Source organism: Trichosurus vulpecula, chromosome 1 (genome assembly GCF_011100635.1).
Source record: "Trichosurus vulpecula isolate mTriVul1 chromosome 1, mTriVul1.pri, whole genome shotgun sequence".
Lineage (NCBI taxonomy): Eukaryota > Metazoa > Chordata > Mammalia > Diprotodontia > Phalangeridae > Trichosurus > Trichosurus vulpecula.
Genome location: NC_050573.1, coordinates 394,318,685 through 394,340,655, shown reverse-complemented (window position 1 = coordinate 394,340,655; position 21,971 = coordinate 394,318,685). Strand labels below are relative to the sequence as shown.

Genomic DNA, 21,971 nt, shown 5'->3' with positions numbered 1-21,971 from the left:
GAGGGTATGTGCAGTACAAAGTATGCATGCTCTGTGTTCAGAACCAAGGCTGTAGTGAAGTTGCGAGATAACACATCAGATTCATTACATCATTATTCATTATCATCATTATTTGATTTGTAATTAATTTTTGGTCATTGCATGTTCAGAAACCTTTTACTGTTCTTGCCAAATGTTTCATGACATGGACCCACGGTTTAAGAAGTGCTGCTCTAGGACAAAAGTTCTCAAAAAGTGGCCCAGGGATCCTGGTTAGGGGGGCCCTGAGACCTTTTAAAGTGTTCCTGAGGTCAAGATTATTTTCATAATACTAAAATGTTTTTATTTCTACTTTAATAATATTGATAGATGTGACCCGTACAAACAAAAGCTCTTTGGGGGATCCCCAGTAATTTTTAAGAGTATAACGGGGTACTGTGAAAAAGTTTGAAAACTGTTCAAAGCAATAGGAAGAATGAAGGTTGTCTGAGCGGAGTTTGAGCATAGAGTCAGACCTAATGTAACAGTAATATTTTGGATTGAAGAGAGTCGAGATCCTAAAGGTAGGGACCAGTTAGGAGGCTATTATAACATATTATGTGATATGTTATAATACACCATACATCAGAATATATGATATTTATTATATTGCTGTGTGACCACCAATAGCACCAAGAACACTGGCTCTTAATACCTGGCTCAAAGTACCTGGGTTCAAATCCCACTTATGATACAACCTGGGTGACCTTGGGAAATTCATTTTTCCTCCCTGGACTTCAGTTTCCTCCTCATCTCTAAAATGAGGCAAGTGGGCTTCATATTTATATCGCATCATAACATATCATATATCAAAACATATCATAGTTACATGATAGAGTGCTGAGCCTGAAGTCAAGAACAATCATCTTCCTGAGTTCAAATCTGCCCTCAGACACTGACTACCCGTGTGATCCTGGGCTAGTCACTTAACCCTGTGGGCCTCAGTTTCCTCATCTCTAAAATGAGTTGGAGAAGGAAATGGCAAACCACTGCAGTATCTCTGCCAAGAAAACCCTAAATAGGGTCATGAAGAGTTGGACATGACTGAAACGACCGAACAGCAAAAACATAATATTAAATTGTCTAGGGGATGTTAAAGGCCTGAACTAGAGAGGTGTGATAAATTAGGTAACTGGAGCAGAGGGGATGGGGATAAGAAGTATTGTGGAGACAGAATCCTTAGATGGAGGTGGGGGGAGGGGAGAGTTAAAGAGGAGGGAAAAAAATGTAAATGTCCGAGATTTTAAGTTTTACGCGAAGGGGGGGGGGAGGCGCGGTGGGTGATAATGCCATGGACAGATACAGAGAAGTTGGGAAGAGAAGCAAATGATACTCTGAATAATTAGGTTTGGAGTACTAGTGAGACATGCAGATAATTATGTACAGTTATGTATCAGACAGAAGTGTGGGGCTTAGGGAAGGGACTCAGGTCGAATTTTGTAAAAACTTATCTTCCCTCCTCCACTAAGTCATCCAGCAGCTCCTGAGGGGATTAGAACAGCACGTGGCGGTGGTGGTAAATGAGTGAACCACACTGACTCCATCTTATTATTCAATTCTAAAGCTAGCTCAGTTCCCTTTCTATTCAATTATGGTCTAGTCCAATTTTTGTCTTGTGAGAAAACTTTATTCGATTGTGGGAACTGAAAGAAAAGTTTCTCTTTCACTGGCCACACTCCCTAAGTACAAAGACCATATCTTACACTTTTTTCTGTCTCCCCCAAAGCACCTACAACAGTCCTTTGCACAGAAAGGGTGTTCGATGAATATCTGTATATAGATTAAAATTGTAAATCTGATCTAAGCCCAAAATACAGAAAAACAACGCAAAAATATTAGGATATTGTGTTTTATCCCTGACACCAATAAATTCCCAAGTCTTGATCTATATTCTGTTGGTACAGCTAAGCAATTTGTAATAAGCATTATATCAAAGAGGATCATTGAAGCATTTTAGAAAATGCACAGAGGAGAACAGAAGGAAGTTTAGAAAGAAATACAGACAAGCAGGACAGATGTGAAAGTAATATGTCGACATTTATTATATTCTTCATTTAAAATGCAAGCTTGTACATAATAGAAAATCGCAGTTTCATATACAACCTTGCTGTTCTATTTTGTATATGGAAAGGTCCTCTCTTTTGTTATTTTTGGTGTTCAGAATAAAAAAAAAACTTTAAAAATAAGTACTATGTTGCAGTGTTGTGTAGTGGAAAAAGCACTGGACTTAAAGAGTCCAAAGACCTGGTTTCAAATTCCCTAACAGCTTTTCTCAAGACGTTTATGAAATGACGGGGTGAGATCAGATGACCTCTAGGGTGCCTCCAGCTTTGACACGCTATGATTGTCTGCTAAGTATCTATTGCGCACTGTATTAGAATCAGCATTCAGAGATAAATCTACCTAGCTTCCTATACTGCTATTCACTGCAAAGAGAGCAATTCTTATGTGTTTTACCTTGGTCTCTTCTTTTATTTCTGTTTCCTCCACACTGGTAGATTCTGTCATTTCTTTTAAATCAGGGTCCTTAATCCCATGCATCAGCTGAATGTGTTTCTCTAGCATTAACCGTTTTGTAAATGTACGCCTTGATTCTGGGCAGTGCCTACATAAAACAACAAAAGTCATGTATACATTTTGCTTATAGGGATTTTCAAAAGAACTCTAGGCCCACAAAGATGGTTACTGGTCTTCAAGATCTTCACAAGCCAATCTCATACTTACCAGTATTAAAGGCATAGGAAAGCCAGCCTAAGAGCACTGGCTCTGGAGGAAGGACCTGAGTTCAAATCCCACTTATGATACTACCTGGGTCACCTTGGGAAACTCCTTTATCCTCTCTGGGCTTCAGTTTACTCATCTCTAAAATAAGGCAATGGACTAGATAGGCTCTGAGGTCCCTTAGAAATTCTAGATCCATGGTCCTGTTGGTTGTTATTTCCCATTTTATGAAACACTTTAAATTGTTGGTGTCACCTTTTCTTTTTGGTAAGACTCAGATTATTTTGGTTCAAGTGCCTTATAAAATATCCCTGGTCAGTTTACTCTTTTGAAAAGGAGAAGCTCTCAATTTATTTTTTTTTTCCTGTAAGATGACTCCAAGAATATTCCAGCAGAGATGTTTTAATATGAAAGAAACAAGGAAGAAGATGGTCTTCTACTAACTATTAATGAGTGATGCCAGCTACATAACATGGAGAAACCTGCTCTTTATCTTCTGAAGCATGCAGCATGGGCAATCTTCATAAAAATAATAATCTAATAAATATATTAAAAACTTTAATTTTATGGACAACTTCTTTTTCAGTGGCCAGCCAATGGGTTAAAATGCAGGCATTGGAAAACATTGGTCTACGTTAAGTGAGAGTATCACAGATAGAAGTAAGAGTACAATAAGCTCCAATTTGATATTCTACTTTACAAAGCAGAAGCTTATTGACAAGAAGTGACTTGTTCATGGTCACACAGCTAGGAAATAAACCTAAAGTCTTGAGACTCCAGTCCAGTACTTTTTCCATTTTACTACCCCTCCTCTCTAAAAACAATTCTGTATGTAGACTTATTATTTTGTTTCCTTTCTCTGAAGATGAGAAGTTACCACTTCTCGGATAACAACTTAGGAAATCCTAGAGTTTATTAACTCAATAGCTACTTCAGATTTATACATTATAATGTAGACACCAAGAGCAGTATTTCAGTGAAGAGACAAATAGGTGGTGGAAAATTTGATGGGTTTTTTCAGAACTAGATTTGCTACCTCAGAAGAACTTTATATGGGCACTAAAAAATAAATGAAGTCTTTTCTAAATCCTTCTGCACAAGCAACAAATGAAACCAGCACTGATATACAGGGTGACAGCATTTTTCTGTTTAATCATTTTTAATGATGGAAATTTTGCTACCACTAATGAGTTTGCTAGATGGTTTTTTGAATCAACAATGGCTTCCCAGTGCATTAAATGTCAGTGATTTTATGCTTCTATATCAAAAATACTAACATTGTGTTTCAAAGCTAGTGTTTCACTAGGGCCACACTGAATCACCTCAAATTTCATACCTTCTATTCCTCAGTCAAGTCTCTCTACTTATCCCCTTCTGAGCATCGCACTCCCAAACTTGAGCTTAATTCCTGGCTATACTCTATTCAAAGAATGCATTCACCTCAATGAACTCTCAATCTTTTTTCCTTTTATTCGGATAGCTCCCATGTTCTCTGTGAAGTTTCCCTAACTAATCTCAAGAGATGCAGGAATTCTACTTTGCCAAATTGTTGTCTAAACATGAAATACCCATGACCACTTCAAAATATGTACTTACTTCTCTGCCTATAGTGTTAAATTAAAACTTCTCTATCTACTGCATATATATATATATATATACACACACATACTTACACTCAGTTTATTTACCTGTAAAATGTATTTAATAAGTATATATAACATGTATGCATGTATGTATGTATCTGTCCAATATTTGTCCAGTTCTCTAAGCATCTAAAGAGAAGGTACCACATTTTCTCAACTCACTTTGGGCAAAGATTAACGCAGCAACACAAGTAGGCTAACTACCTCAAATGCACTTTTTACTAATAATAATGCAATGACACTTTAACTTTAATTACCAAGATGATATTAGTGACTATAGACTGAAGATGAATTTGGGTCAGTTTCTGTTTTACTGATTCCCTTTGTGACCAACGCCATGAAGTGGCAAGAAGATGTGCATGGGTTAGAGCTACACATCTCAGGGCATGGAAAAATGTTTCAGATGAGGAATGAACCCACGACCTTAGTCTTACTGGCATAAAGTTTTAAACAAGTGGGAAATACTGAAGATAAGATTTTGCAGGTGACAGCTTGGCAGTGACTGGAAAGCCAATCAGTTATTCTGAAGAAATATTCTCAGTAATACAATCTGTCACCATATGATGCTGTACTTTTTTTTTAAATCAGGTTAAGCACGGGTAATCAAGGTCATAACGATTATTTCCCTTCTTTAAAAAATCTGTTAATGTCACATCTCATGTTAAAGAATAAGGTGACAAAATTATGTAAAAATCAAATGACTTGAATTCTTAAAGCAAAACAGAGTGGTGTAGTGAAAAGAGCCTTGACTATAGTGTCAAAGAGCGTGGATTCATATCCCCTCTCTGATGCTTACTACCTGTGTAATCTTGGGCAGATCACTTAACCTCTCTGATCTCAGTTTCCTCATTTGTAAAGTGAGGAGAATGAGTTGAACTAGATGGCTTCGAGGTTTAGGTTTCTTCCCTTTCTAAATCTATGATCCTATGATCTGTAAAAATGAAGGGATTAGATGAGATGGCCTCTGAGGTGCCTTCCAGGGGGGGCAATGTAGGTGATGTAAAAACAAAAGATATCAATAAATATTAATTTTAAAAATAATCAATATGAAGTCAAATGAACGAACAAAAGGTCCTCTTTTAATTCTCTCATGACCTTTATATTATAAACCATCACTTACGAGCAGGTGTAAACTTTCCTAATGCCTTTGTGTTTGATTCGATTATGGCGACAGAGGCTGTGTGATGAGCTGAATGATTTGTCACACTGGCGGCAAGGATGCTTCTTCATTTGCTTTATTAAAGAGAAGAAAGGAAAATGTCAGTGGCAGGTCTTTAAAACCAGAACACGCTTTTAAAATGAGAAACCCTGTGTTATAGGTTGAGTTTAACAGGTGCCTGGTAGGACCTGACTGCTCTTCAATGGATGCACCTAGATGAGAAAGGGAAAGAAAGAAAAGAAAGAAAGAAAGAAAGAAAGAAAGAAAGAAAGAAAGAAAGAAAGAAAGAGAGAGAAAGAAAAGAAAGAAAGAAGGAAAGAAGGAAAGAAGGAAAGAAAGAGAGAAAGGAAGGAAGGTAGGTCTGGTCTCAGATAGCTAAGGGAAACTTAACTATGAGAGTGGAAAATTACGGCTTCTAGGAAGACGTGTGTGTGTGTGCGCGCGTGTGTGTGTGTGTGTGTGTGAAGGGGGGAGAAATGGGAATTGTGATTGAATTTAATACATTAGGGTGAAAAATTCTGTATTTGGATTCCAGAAATAAATTGTGCAAATATAATAAGATAGTGGCAAATGGTGAGAAAACAATTCTGTGAAAATATACTGGCTGGGAGGGTGGCTTTAAGGGTTTCATTGAGATGTGGAAGTTGAGAGAGTAAGACACGTATGTAATAAGACCTATTTATCGTGGGTTTTCACATGGCAATCGTTATTTGCCAAATTCCTATAAGTGTCACAAATCATTATCACATTTTTTCTTTTTCTTCTTTTTTTTCATTATCACATTTTTACTTGATCGGTGGCCACTGTCATATTAATATATTTTTATGAATACATTTGGGTAAAAATCATTTCGAAGCTAGAATACCTAAAATCATTTTGAATTGTCTAAGATTTTTAGAAGGATAAACCAGCAGAAACTACCTGTTTTATTTGTTAAGACAAAATAAGTGAATTTGCACTGTCCTCCAGGATCTATAGAGTCACAGGCTTTAAGAACATAAAATCTTAGAGTTGAAAGTTCCTGAGATTCCATAATGTCCTCAATTAACAGCACAACACTTTTAGGACTGTGCAATATGTGACAATTGTTTTGTATTCCCTGTGTTACAGCATTTGTTTATACTTTTACAAATATGAAGATGAGAAACAGAGGTGTCTAAAAATAACAAAATTTTGGAGGTAGGAAGGACCTTATTTTACAGTAAAGAAATTGAGTCTCAAGGAGAGAAAGTAATAGAAAAGCCAGATTAGAACCCAGGTCTTCTGCCTCTGGCCAGGTTTAATGCCTTTTTTCCAGTGCACCATTATTGCCTTTCATATCTCTTCACCATCATCACTTTTGTGAAGTGGTGTGGGCTATTATATCATTGGTCAGGAAACTCCCCAATTAGGAAACTTCCTCTGCAGCAAGTGCTCTACAGTTTATACTTGTAGAGCTTAAATTATTTTAAGTTGAGTTTTCAGAGGTATGAAAGTGATTCTTGGATTAAAATATGTTTCAAGGGATAAACTGTCATTCTTTTCAGGGGTAGAATGGAAATTAAACTTGACTACATTTATGTCATGTGATTATTTTTGTTTTCTTAAAATTATTCCTTTGGAGAAGTTTCAAATATTAGTATTCATGGGAAATCCAGTGATTCTATTTTGATAAAAGTGCTGGGTTGAACAGTGCCAAAGACAAGAGCCCTGTGACACTACACCACAGAGTTCCTTCCAGACTAGCATCATTCCATTAATCACCAGGTTATGTGGTAGACTTGTTCATCCATTCAAAGTTCAGCTCAATGCCACCAACTACAGCAACCAATTCTTGATTCATCCAGCTCTTAATGGTATCCCCATCTCATTCTATCCTGCAGTGAAATGACTTGGTATACAGTATAGTCTGTGTATGTGTTGTTTCTCTGACCAAACAGAATGTGTCCCCAGAGCTTAACATAGTGCCTTGCACAATAATAAGCATTTAATAAATGCTTGCTGAACTGAAATTAATTGGCCCTTCTATTTTTTTAAATGATGAAATTGTTCACAAGCAAGTAGAGAATTTTTCCGTTTTCTTTGCATTTATCAAAAACCTCTGGAAGAAAAGTGGATGGTGACATCCTCAATGGTTAGTATATCTTGCCACCATGCCAACTTTGTAAGCTGCCATTTGCTCCATCTGGATGAGCAGCTGACGTTGCCACCATAATATCTCTCCTTTTGTCTCCTTTTCTCCTGCTCCAAATGATCTTCATATCTTGCTTCTTCTCTTTGGATTTCCTACCTCTATCTTCTTGATACACGATGCTATTTTAGTAACCTCCCCTTTTTTTCTGTTGAATAAATAGCCTTCCATCACCTTATTCCAGTCAGGAGTAAAATTCCATCAAATCTCAAGGATGCCAATGAGTTTGTATTTACCTCTCTCAATTAAGATTTCTAGGTTTGTTTTTTTCTAAGGTACCTATTCTCGGTGTATTTGGGTAGAGACATGTTAGGGCATTAATGATGTCTTTCTTCAATATATTTCTTGGGAATTAACTATTATGCCCTACCTGCCACTTTCTCTGGCTTAGTCCTCTATGGGGGCAGTTTTCTCTCTCTTCTCCATCTCCTTGATGAGACTGATAAACCTCAGACAAACATTCTTCCCTATCCTTACTATGTCTGACAAATCTTTCAATGTTTTCCATCATGCACCAGATAGACTGGTCATGTAAGCTCACTACTCTGTGGCAGAGTCACCAAGTACCTTCTCTTGTGACCAGTAACAGAGATACCTATGTAGACTCACTATCATTACATGATGCACCGGCCATTTCCTCTTCAGATGGTCCAGCTCCATACTCTAAAGGGAAGCCTCAAATCTCTTGAGAAGGTCACTAATAATTTACTAATGGCTAAGCCCAACAGCTTTTTCTTAGTCTTTGACCCTTTAACCTCTCTGCAGCATGTGACACTGGTTACCATTTCTATTTCATTGCATTATCTTGGTTTTCTGCCTCTAGTAACTCTTTTTAAAATCTTCAGTTAATCCTCTTTCTTCTCTTGCTCCTTACCTTACCTTGGTCATTCCTGGAAGTTTTCCATTCTTTGCTGTTCTCTTCCCATTCCCTCTCCCTTGATAATGACAGTCGTTCCCCAACTACTGCTCTAAGTACAACTAATTCCTAAATCTGTAGCTCTTGCTCCAACATCTCTGTCAAGCCACAGTCCCTGATTTTTTCTTTGGGAGCAGAAATTGTGTATTATATCCCTATAACACTTGCAACAGGGCTAAACACAGAGTATATACTTTATAAATATTTGTTGAATGAATGAGCCATGTGTAATGAGATTGATGACCAGAAGTTAAACATTTCCAAGGTATGAATGAAAGAATATCCTGAACAAACAGTTTCAAAAACACACATTGTACCTATAGTAGGCTTATACCCAAACAAAGGGAAAGGCAGGAAAAGAAAAGAAAGACAGCATCACTCAAGTAACTGAGCAACAAGTTAGAAACTGAAAAACACACAGCTCTAACTTAGCTTTGCCTTTATCTTAGTTTTTTTATTTTTGAGTGAAATACCCTCAGCTTTAATATTCCATTTTGTCTCTCATACCCATACAAATTCTTTCTTCCCATTTGCCTTCTTTCATTCTACAAACCTCCTTCTTACCTATTCCTCTCCCATCACTATCACATTTGCTTTCCAATAATACAATCGGGTAAAACTTTCAAATAAAGTAGGACCATTTTATGCAAAAATTTAAAATGTATTTATTAATAATTAAAAACTTAAATCAAGAAACATAGATAGGAAGTTTTAATCTGAAAAATCTTAAGGTAGTACTCATTTTCTGACTAAATAAAATCTAAGTCTTCAAAGTTATTTTTGTATCACTACTTGCCACCAAGATTATAGTATAATTTTATCTGTATCAATTCATAAAGTTCTTGCTGCTCTTTAAAGAATTTAAATTTAAATCATTTTTCATTCTGTACTTGTTGAAAGGAATAGTATTTTGCTTCTCATGCATGACTTTTGTTTGTTTTTATACTTAGCTTTCTAATTAAGTTTAAAATGTAGCAGTACTTGTCTAAAATCTAAGTGAATTAAGATCTGGTCTTGGGGCTGTAATAGGGACAGCTCCTTTTTGATCTCCCCCAGAAGTATGTAAGCTACTTGACTCCCCTCTTTCTCCCCTAGAACATCACAGTGGACACTTAGGGGCTAGCCTCAGAGTGTGGATGATTTAAGTTCAAGTCAAATACTATACTTAAGACATACCTAGCTTGAGGCAGCTAGGTAGTAGAGTAGATAGAGTGCTAGACCTGGAGCCAGGAAGACCTGAGTTCAAATCCTGCCTAAGATAGTTATGTGACTAGCAAGTCACTTAATCTTTCTGCCTCCATTTCCTCATCTGTAAAATGAGGATAATGATGGCACCTACCTCCCAGGCTTGGTGTGAGGATCAAAGGAAATATAAGCACAGCGCTTTCCAAACCTTTAGAGTGCTATATAAATGCTAGCTGTTATTATTTGTTATTAATTTTATTTGTTATTTTATTTGTCAATTAACATTATTTGTTACTAAAACAAGTCCTTTAAATTTATAGTGTTGCAGGAAACTCTCAAAGACCATAAATTGCAGAATAGTTGCTGATTTAAATTGGCAGAGAGAGTTTCCTCACTGGAAGCTTCCTATACTAATGAAATCACATATACAGCCCCAAAATAAATGATAGATGTAGATATAAATATTACTGTAAGTGTAGAGACAGATACATGAATATATGTTAAGTGTGATGCTGTGAAAAAAGGGAATAGACAAATACAAAAGACATTAAGCAGCTAAATTTTTCAGGGTTTGTAATTAGAACCTATAAGATGGAAAAATATGCTTAATATCTGAACATGAAAGAACTGGAAGAACATTTCAGAGTATCAGGATTCATAGGCCAGGCTGCACATTCATAGAAGCATGGATAGATAAAAACTCTTTGCCCATCTATGTCTATACAAATCTTGTCTTCTCCAAAAGAAGCATCCCCAGATCTTTAATTTGATTCTCGTGACACATTTTCTAATCCTCTCATCATCTTTGACTATTCTGGGCTCTCTTAGCTGAGAGAGACCCTTCCCAAAACATGTCACGTTGAATGGAAAATGATACTACAAATATGGTCTAATTAGGGTAGAACTATTTTCTTCTCTTTTGGTGGGGGGGCGGTGCTGCCAGGTTAATGAACAACAAGAAAGTATAGATAATAAATGACTTTAGCAAGCGAATTTTTATAAGATTAAACTCATGAAAATCACCTTAACAGAAGAATTAAGAAAAAGAAAAATGGGCAATATTTACAAATATTTTAATACTTAAGGATCTCTAATTGATAATTAGTGTCTGTACTGCTTTCAACAATGGAGATTATAACCCCACCACAAATTAGTAGATGGTCCTAAAAAAGAGGCTATGGCCAAAAAGAGTACTGCCCTACCAAACTGATGCTAAGCCTCTCCAAATTTAGTCAGGATATTTCTCAAGTGACACAAATATAGTCCAACACTGGGTGAATACTTAAAGTCTTGAAAGTTTGGCAGAACCTTGGCAAACTTGCCAAACTTGTGTGCTATCTGCCTAGCTTCTAAGAATCCAGTCATATTCATGCCAAAATAATACACTGGGTTGAACTTCATAGCAGAGAACCAGTTATAAAAATGACCAGAAAATATGGAACTCAAAGTTTTTAAAAACAGATGTTCAAAAACAACAAAAATAGTTTTTGCATGCAACTGGGAAATAAGATACACAGGCAATGGGGCATAGAAATTTATCTTGAAAGGAAGGGAAAAGGGGATGGGAGGGGAGTGGGGTGACAGAAGGGAGGGCTGACTGGGGAACGGGGCAACCAGAATATACGACATCTTGGAGTGGGGGGGAGGGTAGAAATGAGGAGAAAATTTGTAATTCAAACTCTTGTGAAAATCAATGCTGAAAACTAAATATATTAAATAAATTAAATTTAAAAAGACCAGAAAAAAACAAAACCTAAATATATGTTGGTATTTATCTATGAAAACATATGATGACTTTAAAATAGTTTTTTCTTTAACATAAAGGAAGAACCAAACAACTAGAGCGCTATCCCCTGTACATTCTTAAGATAATCTATTATAATAAAAGTGTCAGTACTGCACATATTAATTTATAGATTTCATATAATACTAATGAAAATACTGACTTCTGGGTCACATGAATAAAAGAGATAGCAGACTAAATGTTTTCTCTGATACCTACAACCTCTCAAAGCTCTCCAAAACAGAAATTATGCACCAAAGATAAAGTGACTGCAGTTTGTTGTTATGGTCTAGGATGCCCAGAAACCAAAAGAAGATTTTTTTTAAATTTCCCCAAACCCAGGAAATGACATCTACTGACTCTGAGGTCACTTAACACCCCTACCCCTAGTTCCCACTCTACCAACGGCAAGGTTGCACTAGCAGACCCAAAGACACGATACAGCCTTGCATCAAAAACCATCCCTATGCCTCAGTCCTCCTTCCTTCTTTCCAAAGCCATGGACAGCCCTGCCCCAGGTTGTAGAAGTTTCCTTTGGTCTTAACAGCCAACTTGGTCATAGTCCTTAGGGAGCAAAAGCCTGCCAGGGATTATAACCCAGAAGCACCATCGCTGTAAACCTCTGAATTATCAGTGCCAGAGAAAACACACTCTGAATTGTCAGTATTATGCCAGAGAACTGAGGAATAGAGGGAGTGGGACAGGTCACCAGGACAAGACACTGTGCATGTCGGGGCTGTGTAGCATTTACCCAAGCCTGAGGGAAAGAGCATAGCATCCATCTGGGGCCAGTTCTGAACACACTGAAGTCAATGGGGGAGAGACCTAGGCTGGTGAACTGTGAATTGCTCAGCGTTGGAGAAGTCAGAGATACTTTGAGATCAAGCTCTCAAGGAAATCTTAATCAGAGGGGAGAGAGTCAGGATGTGAATGAAAAGGAAAACAAAATGGGGGAAGGGGGATTCAAGTTCAGTCATCTACGAAGAAACACTGCAATGTAAAGGAAAATGATCAAACACCATTTGATGTGACAGAAGACCCTGTGAAATGTGAGAACCTGAAACCCATTATTCCTAAGTGGTTTAAAAGAGAAATGAGAATTATGAGAGCAGAATTTATGTCTTGCAAAGCAAAAATAATGAGCAAAATAGAAAAAACCCAAATCTGCAATGGCAAACCTCACCAAAGAAACAAGAGGGAGAACAACAGATTGGGAATGCAAATACACAGAAATGAAGGACAACCTAGAAGAAGAGAAGAAAAAACTAAGAACATTAAAAGAAAATTTGTTCGCTCTGCAGGTAACACGTACTGAACTGGAAGATAGAATACACAGAGACAGCCTCTAAGGATCATAGGTCTCCCAGAAGAACACAACAGGACAAAAACCCCTATAATCCTGTAAAAAAACATTATAATGAAGGAAATGAGAAGAGAACTTCCCAGAAGTTCAAGGATAGGAAACAAAATTCAAATTGAAAGAATAAACAGTTCACCCCCAGAAAACAAAAACCAAAACCCAGGCTGCAAACTCCAAGACACGTAGCCGTCACGTTTAACAATTCAATTCAGAGAAAACAAATTCTACAAACCATCAGGAGAATGATCTTCAAATATATAGGAAAGAACATTCAAATAAGGCAAGACTATTCTGCACTTATTAGAAAAGGCAAAGGGATAATCTGGTCCAAAAAGCAATAGAGGTCATGATTTAGCTCAAGGTAACCTATTCTGCAAATTTGAACTTAACCATACAAAACAAAAATGGACATTCAATATTAAAGAAGCATTTTTAGAAAGAAAATACTAGTGACTTATTTTATAGTGCTATATAAAATGATCAAATTTTAATTAACTATAAGGCAGTTCTTAAAAGAAAAAATCTAAGCTCTCTCGAGCTATAAGAAAAAATTCTCCAATTCTCTAATAATTAGAAAAATGTAAATTAAAGCAACTCTGAGGTTGCACTTCACACCCATCAGACTGGCAAAACTTACAAAAAAGAAAAATGACAAATGTTCTAGGTGCTTTGGGAAAACAAGCACACTGATGCACTCTTCGTAGAGTTATGAACTGGTCCATTCACTTAGGAAACTAACTTGGAATTATGTCCAATAAGTTATTAAACGGTATGCACCCTCTGACCCGCCCCCCACAAAAACCCACTACTTGGTTTGTTTTCCAAAGAGATCAAAAAAGGAGGAAAAGATTCCATATATATAAAAATATAAATAGCTGCTCTTTCTGTAGTATCAAAGAACTGTAATTTCTTTTTTTCAGTGAGTAGATGGAATTAGAAGAAAAAAAAATTTAAAAATTTAAGCTAAAGGGCAAGAACATAAATGGGAAATTATTTTTAAAAATAAAAGAGGACTCAATCTTCCAAATTTAAAAATATACTATACAGTGATATTTATGAAAACTGTTACTGGATTAACAAAACAGAAAAGTAGATCAATTGTACAGAATGGAAAATACAGAAAAAAAAGAATCAAATATCCACAGGTTTGGTGTTTGTAAACTCAAGATTATAAAATAGATTAATAGGAAATAACTATTCAATAAAAATTATTTTAAAAATGGAAATAACATGATTGAAAACGAATGTAGGGCTAGGCACCATACTATATACAATAATAAAGCTCATCTGCATCAATGGTCTAAACATTTTTTTAATTAAAAAAATTTAAAAGGATAGTATGTATCATACTTGAAGAGATACATTTTTAAATTTATCAAACAAATGGAAACATTACTGGAAGAAAAATAGATGGTTTCCACTATCTAAACGGTTTTTAAAATTCTGCACAACAAAAATAAATTTTAAAAAATGAAAGTTTAAGATTTTTGGCAGGAATCATTTGGCAAAAATCCAGATTCTTTGAGGAGCTCATACAAATGTATAAGAGTTAATCTCCAATCCTCAATGGATAGCAAAGGATAGAAATAATTTATGAAAATGGAAACACAACTGGTGAGACTGCCTTGGGAAAAGAAGTTTCCAAACAATAAGAGAAATTAAGTTTAAAATAACTTTTGAGGTCACCATTATCCTATATGTTGCAAAAAAAAATGAAAATGAAAAAATTCAATGATGTCAGGAATGTGGGGAAATAGGCACTCTATTACAACTGTTGGAATTATAATTTGGTGCTTTTTTTAAAAAGAGCAATCTTGGCAATGCTTCATAAAGAACTACAAAACTGACTATATAACCTTTGACCAAGTGAACTCATCAACAGGACTATCCATAAGTTTACAACCAAATTTTTAAAAATCGGTACAAGTAATGTGTAGTTGAACTGTGAACTGGTTCACAGGGGGGAAAGTTTGGAACTATGCCCCACAGGTTTTTAAACTATGTATAGTATTTGACCCAGAAATATCACTCTAAGGATATTGCTAGGTCTTTATCTCAAGAGAGCAAAGAAAGAGAAAACGTTCTAAATGTACAGAAATATTTATAGGAGCTCTGTTTGCATTGGTAAAGAACTGGAAACAGCAGGAATATCCATAAACTGAGGGATGGCTAAACAAATTATGGTAAAGGAATGTGACAGAATACTATTGTGCTATAAAAAATGATAAAGGGAATGAGATTTTTTAAATTGAATTATATTTTTTTTCAGTTCCAAATTCTCTCCCTGCCCTTCCCCTACTAATTGAGAAAGCAAGCAAAATAAAACCCATTACAAATATAGTCATGCAAAATAAATTCTCACATTAGCCATTTCAAAAAGAAAAAACAAAGAAAAGTTCAATCTGCACTCCAAGTCTGTCAGTTCTCTATCTGAAAGTGGATTGCATGCTTCATCATGAGTCCTCTGGAATTGTGGTAGGTCATTGCATTGATCATGGTTCTTAAGTCTTTCACAGTTGTTTGTCATTATAATATTGTCATTGTATACACCATCCTCCTTGTTCTGCTCACTTCACTTTGTATCAATTTGTACAAGTCTTCCCAAGTGTTTCTGAAACCATCAAAAGGGGATGGTTTTCAAACAGGCCCTCTCAATACATTTATCTCAGGGGAAGTTTTCTCTCAGGCCCTCAGATGTGTCTCTCCTCAAGCATTTTTATCTGAAAGGTTGTGTTTCTTTTCAAACTGGTTTTTATGCAAAAATTTTCTTTCTCTGACCTATTCAGGAACCAAAAAATCTCTCAAAAATTACCTTGTTCTGAAAATGCCAACTTCCCCTTAAATGTATTGGTCATTACCTCAACTGGTATTCTGCAGGTGAAAATTTTCACATTAGTGAAATGTACACCTTAATGTACACCTTAGCAAGCAAACTACCATTAAAATAAAGGCTTTGACCAGGAAAAGAAAAAAGAAAATCATACAGTATAAGCCAGTTTATTTTCTTTTTGTACTACTTTCTACTAAACCAGACAGACTTTCAATAAAAATGGCCACACCAGTTTCTATCTATGGAAATTCTTATCTAAAATTACCATTAGTCATTTGGTAAACCACTCAGTACAAGGGAAATGAAGACCAATATTTAGAAAATCACCGCAATTTTAACAGCTCTTTGTTTTTATGCTATACTTAAAAATGTGTTCTGAAAAGAGTAACAATTCTAAGCCCATAATTTATACTCCTAAAGTGTTTTTAATGGATTCAATCTTTATCAATACTAATGGAAAATCTGTCAAAAAGAAAAATATTTTTGGTTCAATGCAAATGTTCATTAGTATTTACAAGAGAAAGTATGCAAGGGAAACATTTAAAATGGATCTAGGTGTAGTATCAGTGAAAAAGTTTGGAAATCAAGACATATATACACAGAATAACTTAGTTATACAACAAATAAAATTATTGATAGTAAGTTCAATGTAAAAATATGAACTTAGAAAAAGAACAATAGATTTTTAAAAATGAAATTATTGTTAAACGTAACTTCTAAACTAATAACCTTGGAATGAGAATAAAACAAGAAAGAAAATTTACTATATTCTAACTGTACAGGTTTAATAATTATGTTGACCAACGAGGCATCTAGGCTCAGTGGGTAGATGAATGCAAAGATTGACTTGAAAAGCTTTATCTCACGGCTCTTTGAGGCCAGTATGTATTACATGATTTAGACAAAACCTGCACAAGCTCTTCTGTATTATAGTTGGCTGAATGTGACCAAATTACTCACCATTACACACACACACACACACACACACACAGAGCATGGCATTATTGAAGCCATTTATACATTTATGGCACATAGATTAAAAGTATCTCTGAACTTGTTCTAATATAGCTATAGTACTTAACTTAATCAGAGTCAAATTAGATCTTCCCAAGAAAGTTTGCAATCATATAACTTCAAGTCAGTGGGGGAAATGAGGTAAATGGAATCTTTCAGTTGGACTAACATGGCAGAATAAAATTGGCTCAGTAACAATGACATTTTGTGCTACTGGCTTCATTTATTTGTTGTTTTTTTAACCTCTTTCTTAGATCAGAATACACTATAGTTTAACTTCTGATCCAAACCATTATCAGTAAAAATAAGTCACTATTCTAGAAGGCATGGCCTCACCATTCCAAATTCTATAATATCACACATTTTCCTCCCTTTAATTTCATTGTCATTCATACTTGCACACACACTGATACATGTAGGCACAAACATACACATCATGACATCAATGCTAAAGCATAAAGGGAATAAATTTACATAAGAATTAAATTCCATTTTAGGAACTTTTTGTGAAGTTAGTCTTTCAACATCAATTGCTTATATCTACAATTCTTATTGATCCAAACGAGTTTTTATTCTTGAAAAGTATTTTTAAATAATTTCTGCTTGTTTCACTGAAAAATCTATTTTGTTTTACAACCTGCTTAAAAAACATTATTTAATTTTTTAAACAAGTATAATTCTACCTCTTTGGTATAATGCTACCAATAAGCTCCAAGAATACTGTAAGTCATATCTTATTTATCTTTGTCTTTCCCTCCAGTGCCTATTAGCTACATTATATTGCTTGGATTTCAAGGACCTCCATAATCTGGCAAAACATTCCTTTCCAGCCTCATCCCATATAGATTTCCTCCATATACTCTATTACAGGCAAATTAGGAAATTTATCACTTTCCTTATTTGCTCCCAGCCTCTCCTTTCTCCATGACTTTGTGCTGTTCCCTACACCTAGAATCTCTCAAACTCTTCAACTGGTGAATTTCAACTTACCTTTAAAGTCCACTGCAAATGCTACTCCTTCTAGGAATTCTTCCCTCACTGTCCCATTTAGTCATCACTTTTCCTATCTCAGATCTCATATAGCACAACTCTGTTTGTACATACCCTTGTATAGTAACCTCATATTACTATTACATTATTGTTCTTGTGTACGTGTGACTGGATTCCAAGTTGCATGAAGAAAATAAGCAAAGTCCTGTTTAATTTTTTTTAATCTATCTCAGGCATAGCACAGAGTTATGCTGACAGAAGAAAATTAATGTCTATCGACTTGAATTACTAAGAGATCACTAAGAGAGAATTACTAAGGGATTTTCTCAACAACTACTAAGAAATAAAGAATACATTTGAACCCAGGTCCTTTGACTCTAAATCCACTGATCTCTCTTTTTATACCATATTGAATCAGAAAAAAAAAACTACAACCACAACAACAAAAACCCACAACTTGACAAGAGCCTCCAGACCAAGTCAATATGTGTTTTGATACTTGAGGGTTAAAGACGTGGGTGGATACAGGATGTGATAGCAAAAAGTGTGTTGAAAAACATGGTCAGGATTAAGAAATGAAAAATATCAAAGAGTATTCAAACATCTCACAAGTGTCTATGTTGAATACTTTCTTCAAGAACAGTTGGAAGGTGCTGGATATGGAATCAAAAAAACATGTCAAAAAATAAAACCTAACTCTATCTTAACAGACTGGAAGTGATTAGTCTCCAATGCGAGAATGACTTCAGAATCAGTTGTCTGTGTTCAAGACGACCTTCAATTAGCTAAAGATGGAGGAAAATCTTATATATAACCATAAATATTTTATTCAAATAAGTTACTGATGCAAAAAAGGGAACATAGAAACTACATTGATGCCAAATGATTATCACCATTTTCTTAAGAAAATAAATGCTAAAACAAATTCCACATCAAGGAGATTAAAAGAACGCAGAAAACATCTCCATCAACAAACATCTGATCTCCTTAACCAAGCAGAGAGAGACATAGATGCCAAGGGCAATATCAATTCAAAATGTAAACACATTTGCAAAATGTGAAGAGAAGCATATTGGAAGATCACAAGTGATTTCATCTCACAAAACAATGAAGACCAAATAAGGGAAAAGCAAATTTGCAGAAAACTGAGTGTGAAATGCAACTAAGTCCAATCATTGTAAGAGCACATAAAGAAGAAAGTATCAGGCAAGCAACAAATAATCACAAAATGCAAAAGATTTGATGGTCTTTCTCTAGCAATCTGTTTTCATCATTTTAAAGACAAGGAACCACATTTGGAGTTTGTGTGTGTAACTGTGTATATGTGTGTTTATGTGTGTGCATTAACACACAAAAACACACATATAGTCACACATACATATATGTGAATGAAGTAGAAATAATACTTAAAAGATGGAAGTCAGGAAGAACAGCTGGATCTCATCAACTACATACAAGATTTATGTGTGGCTGGCAAACATATTTTTGAAAGCACTGAAGCATTCATTTTAAAAATATCTGAAAAATTTGAAGATGCAAAAATGTCAAATGATGGGGAGAGGAATATGAGATATCGAATCATAAAAAAAGTGATCAAGATGACATTAGTAACCATTAACATATATCACAGTCTCATCTCTATAAAATCTTAGTAAGAACAATGCACATGCATATTAAGAGTTTCCTTTATGAGAATAAGTGAATGAAATAAAAAGGCTTTCATAAATGATTTACTATATTAGATAATACTTTTATAAACACATAATTAATGGAAAGTTATAGTGAATACAAGATTCAGTTGTGCGTATATTAACATAAAAAACACTTGATTCAAGAATGTATTTGTTTATCTAGAGCTGGAAGGTATTTGGTATTTCTAGTACCTTAGAACTAAACTAAAACAGTTTTCCTCAATGACCCTATGAGTATCCTTATCAAGCAAAGAATAAAATAGGATACCAAATGCCCCATGAAAGTATTTTATCAGTGTCTTAAAGAAAATCTTTTACAAAATCCAAATGGAAGAATGCTTTTCTATAGATGTTGAGGAGCTCCAGATGTTACTGTTTGTACATGATATCGTACTGACTGCATCGAAGTCTACAACTCTATAGGGCCTTCTCAATGGGTTCCAGAACCACTCAAAAACCAAAAAAAAAATCAGCCTAACAATCCACAGAGAAAAAACATATGAATAAAGAATGTCTTTTGTAGGATATAGCATACGATTTTTTGGACAGACTACTGAGTTAAGTCTAGTTCACATAACGTGGACACCAAGTTAAGCCTAGCATTGAATTAGGAAAAAGAGAGAGTGGAACTAGATTGAATTTTTGAAACTGTGTTGTGTTTTCCATGGTCCCCAGTTGTCCATAACATGAAAATTCCTATTTTTAATACCAATATTCTTCGATTGCTATTGAGCAATAAATCTTGGAACACAACAATTTCTGAAGAACCAAAATTTCATGTGACACAAAGAATAACGGAGAAATACCTGGTGGGTATGATTAGGCTGCATTATATTACAAATGATGACTTCCACACAACAAGTGACATTAAAGCTATCTAGGAACTGTATAATTAGAAAAGGACATGGGTCAGTCATGAACTTGGAGCAAGTGATGATAGGATGACTCTGGTACCCTAGTAATGTTAAAAGACCTAGAGAGAGAGGACATCAGAATGTTAGATAAGCCTCCGTGGATTAACTATGGAAAGCTATGAGTAAGGATCCCACAACGAAAAGAGTGAAAACATTGTAACCTGTATCACTGGAAGGAATACCAACTTCAGTAAGATCCACCGGAGAAATCAAATATAAAGAAGTTTCCTCTCTCACAATCTCTTTACCTCCTTCTGCACTGTCTCTCACAGACTTCTTTTTTCGCTTTTTCTCTCTTTCCCATTCTCTCCTTTCCTCTTCTCCCTTTCCCTACCTTCCATGTTATTTCCTCTAATAGACTATTGTATAGGAACATTTTAAATTTTGAGACTTTAATTGAAAGGGCACACTTATATGTTCTGTGTTAACATCAACAGCTGATCTTCTCACTTACAAATAAGGTGAGCTGAACATTTTACCTCTCTCTTAAAAAATCCACACAACAAAAATATAAATGTATTTCCCTAGTGTATGGCCATCAATTCGATTTCTTCTTTGACCCCTGGTATAGAAGGAGAGACAAATCTCAAGATTCAGAACTAAATTGTGATTTCTCATTTTTTTTCTGTGACTGTCTCAGAAGCTCTCTCTTTATTCTTAACTTCTTCAGCTAAAAAAAAATAGGTTGGCAGAAGAATACAGTTCAGATACCTTAATGCTAAAAAAAATAAAAATAAAAAAGATCTACAGACTCACAGAATGTCATAAATGAAAAAAACCTCACAATGCATCTAGTCCAACCCCTTCAGTGACTTGCCCAAGATTACACAGCTAAGAGCTAGCTAGCAAGCTTCAATACAAGTTCTGGGGTCCTGATTTCTGCTCCAGCACTTCCATTTTAAAGGTAGAAGAAATTTTATCATTTTACTTACTTTCCCATGTTCTTTCCTCATGTGGGTTATGTAAACATCTCTCTGAGTGAACAGGCGGTCACACTCCCAGCAGGTCCATCCAGGGTTGGCTATTTTCTTGGATTCAGCTACTTTTTTCACAGGAGATGGCAATTTCTTTTCAAGCTTCTCTTTCCCATTGATGGATTTCGGGTCTTCTTTGTTATGGCTGGCTGAATTTTGAGTTGTAGGCTTAACGCTAAAGGGCAAGTTTATTCCCAAGTTTGGAGGCCCTTCAATACTTTTCAATGTTCCATGCATAGACTACATGGGGAAAAAATGTAGAAATCACATCACTAAAAGTATAAAATTTTTTTAAAAGAATGCATTAATTCATTATCAGCTTTTTGCTAGTTTATAAATCACTTTTCCTAAACACACCCCATTAAATTATGAGAAATTAAAATGTGTAAACTTAACCTTAAAAAAATAATTTGCAACAAAAAGGGGGTACAAAGGATTACTTCAGAGACTGCTACAAATTACATATTTTAATTCCATATAATCAAAAATAGTTTTGCGATTAAAAGAAACCTGGTCCAAACCTAATCTTGGTACTCTATTTTTCCACCAATGTGCGGCAGGTCTCTTTAAAAAAAAAAAGCAGAGGGGAGATTATTAAGTTAC

The 21,971-nt window shown here is 35.3% G+C and overlaps 1 protein-coding gene across 5 annotated transcripts in view; it reads right to left on the bottom strand.

The window, feature by feature from the left end:
* The window catches only part of ZNF532 (zinc finger protein 532), a 111,159-nt gene that overhangs the window by 3,950 nt on the left and 85,238 nt on the right, over positions 1 to 21,971 (bottom strand). For 3 of the 5 annotated variants that reach the window (XM_036737069.1, XM_036737054.1, XM_036737062.1), the window contains 3 exons: positions 21,327 to 21,608; positions 5,503 to 5,615; positions 2,476 to 2,623 (listed from right to left, as the gene is read on the bottom strand). In XM_036737069.1, the coding sequence (XP_036592964.1) occupies positions 2,476 to 2,623; positions 5,503 to 5,615; positions 21,327 to 21,608 (543 nt within the window). The remainder of the gene's footprint in view (positions 1 to 2,475; positions 2,624 to 5,502; positions 5,616 to 21,326; positions 21,609 to 21,971) is intronic. The other 2 variants (XM_036737086.1, XM_036737076.1) reach the window with 2 other exon arrangements.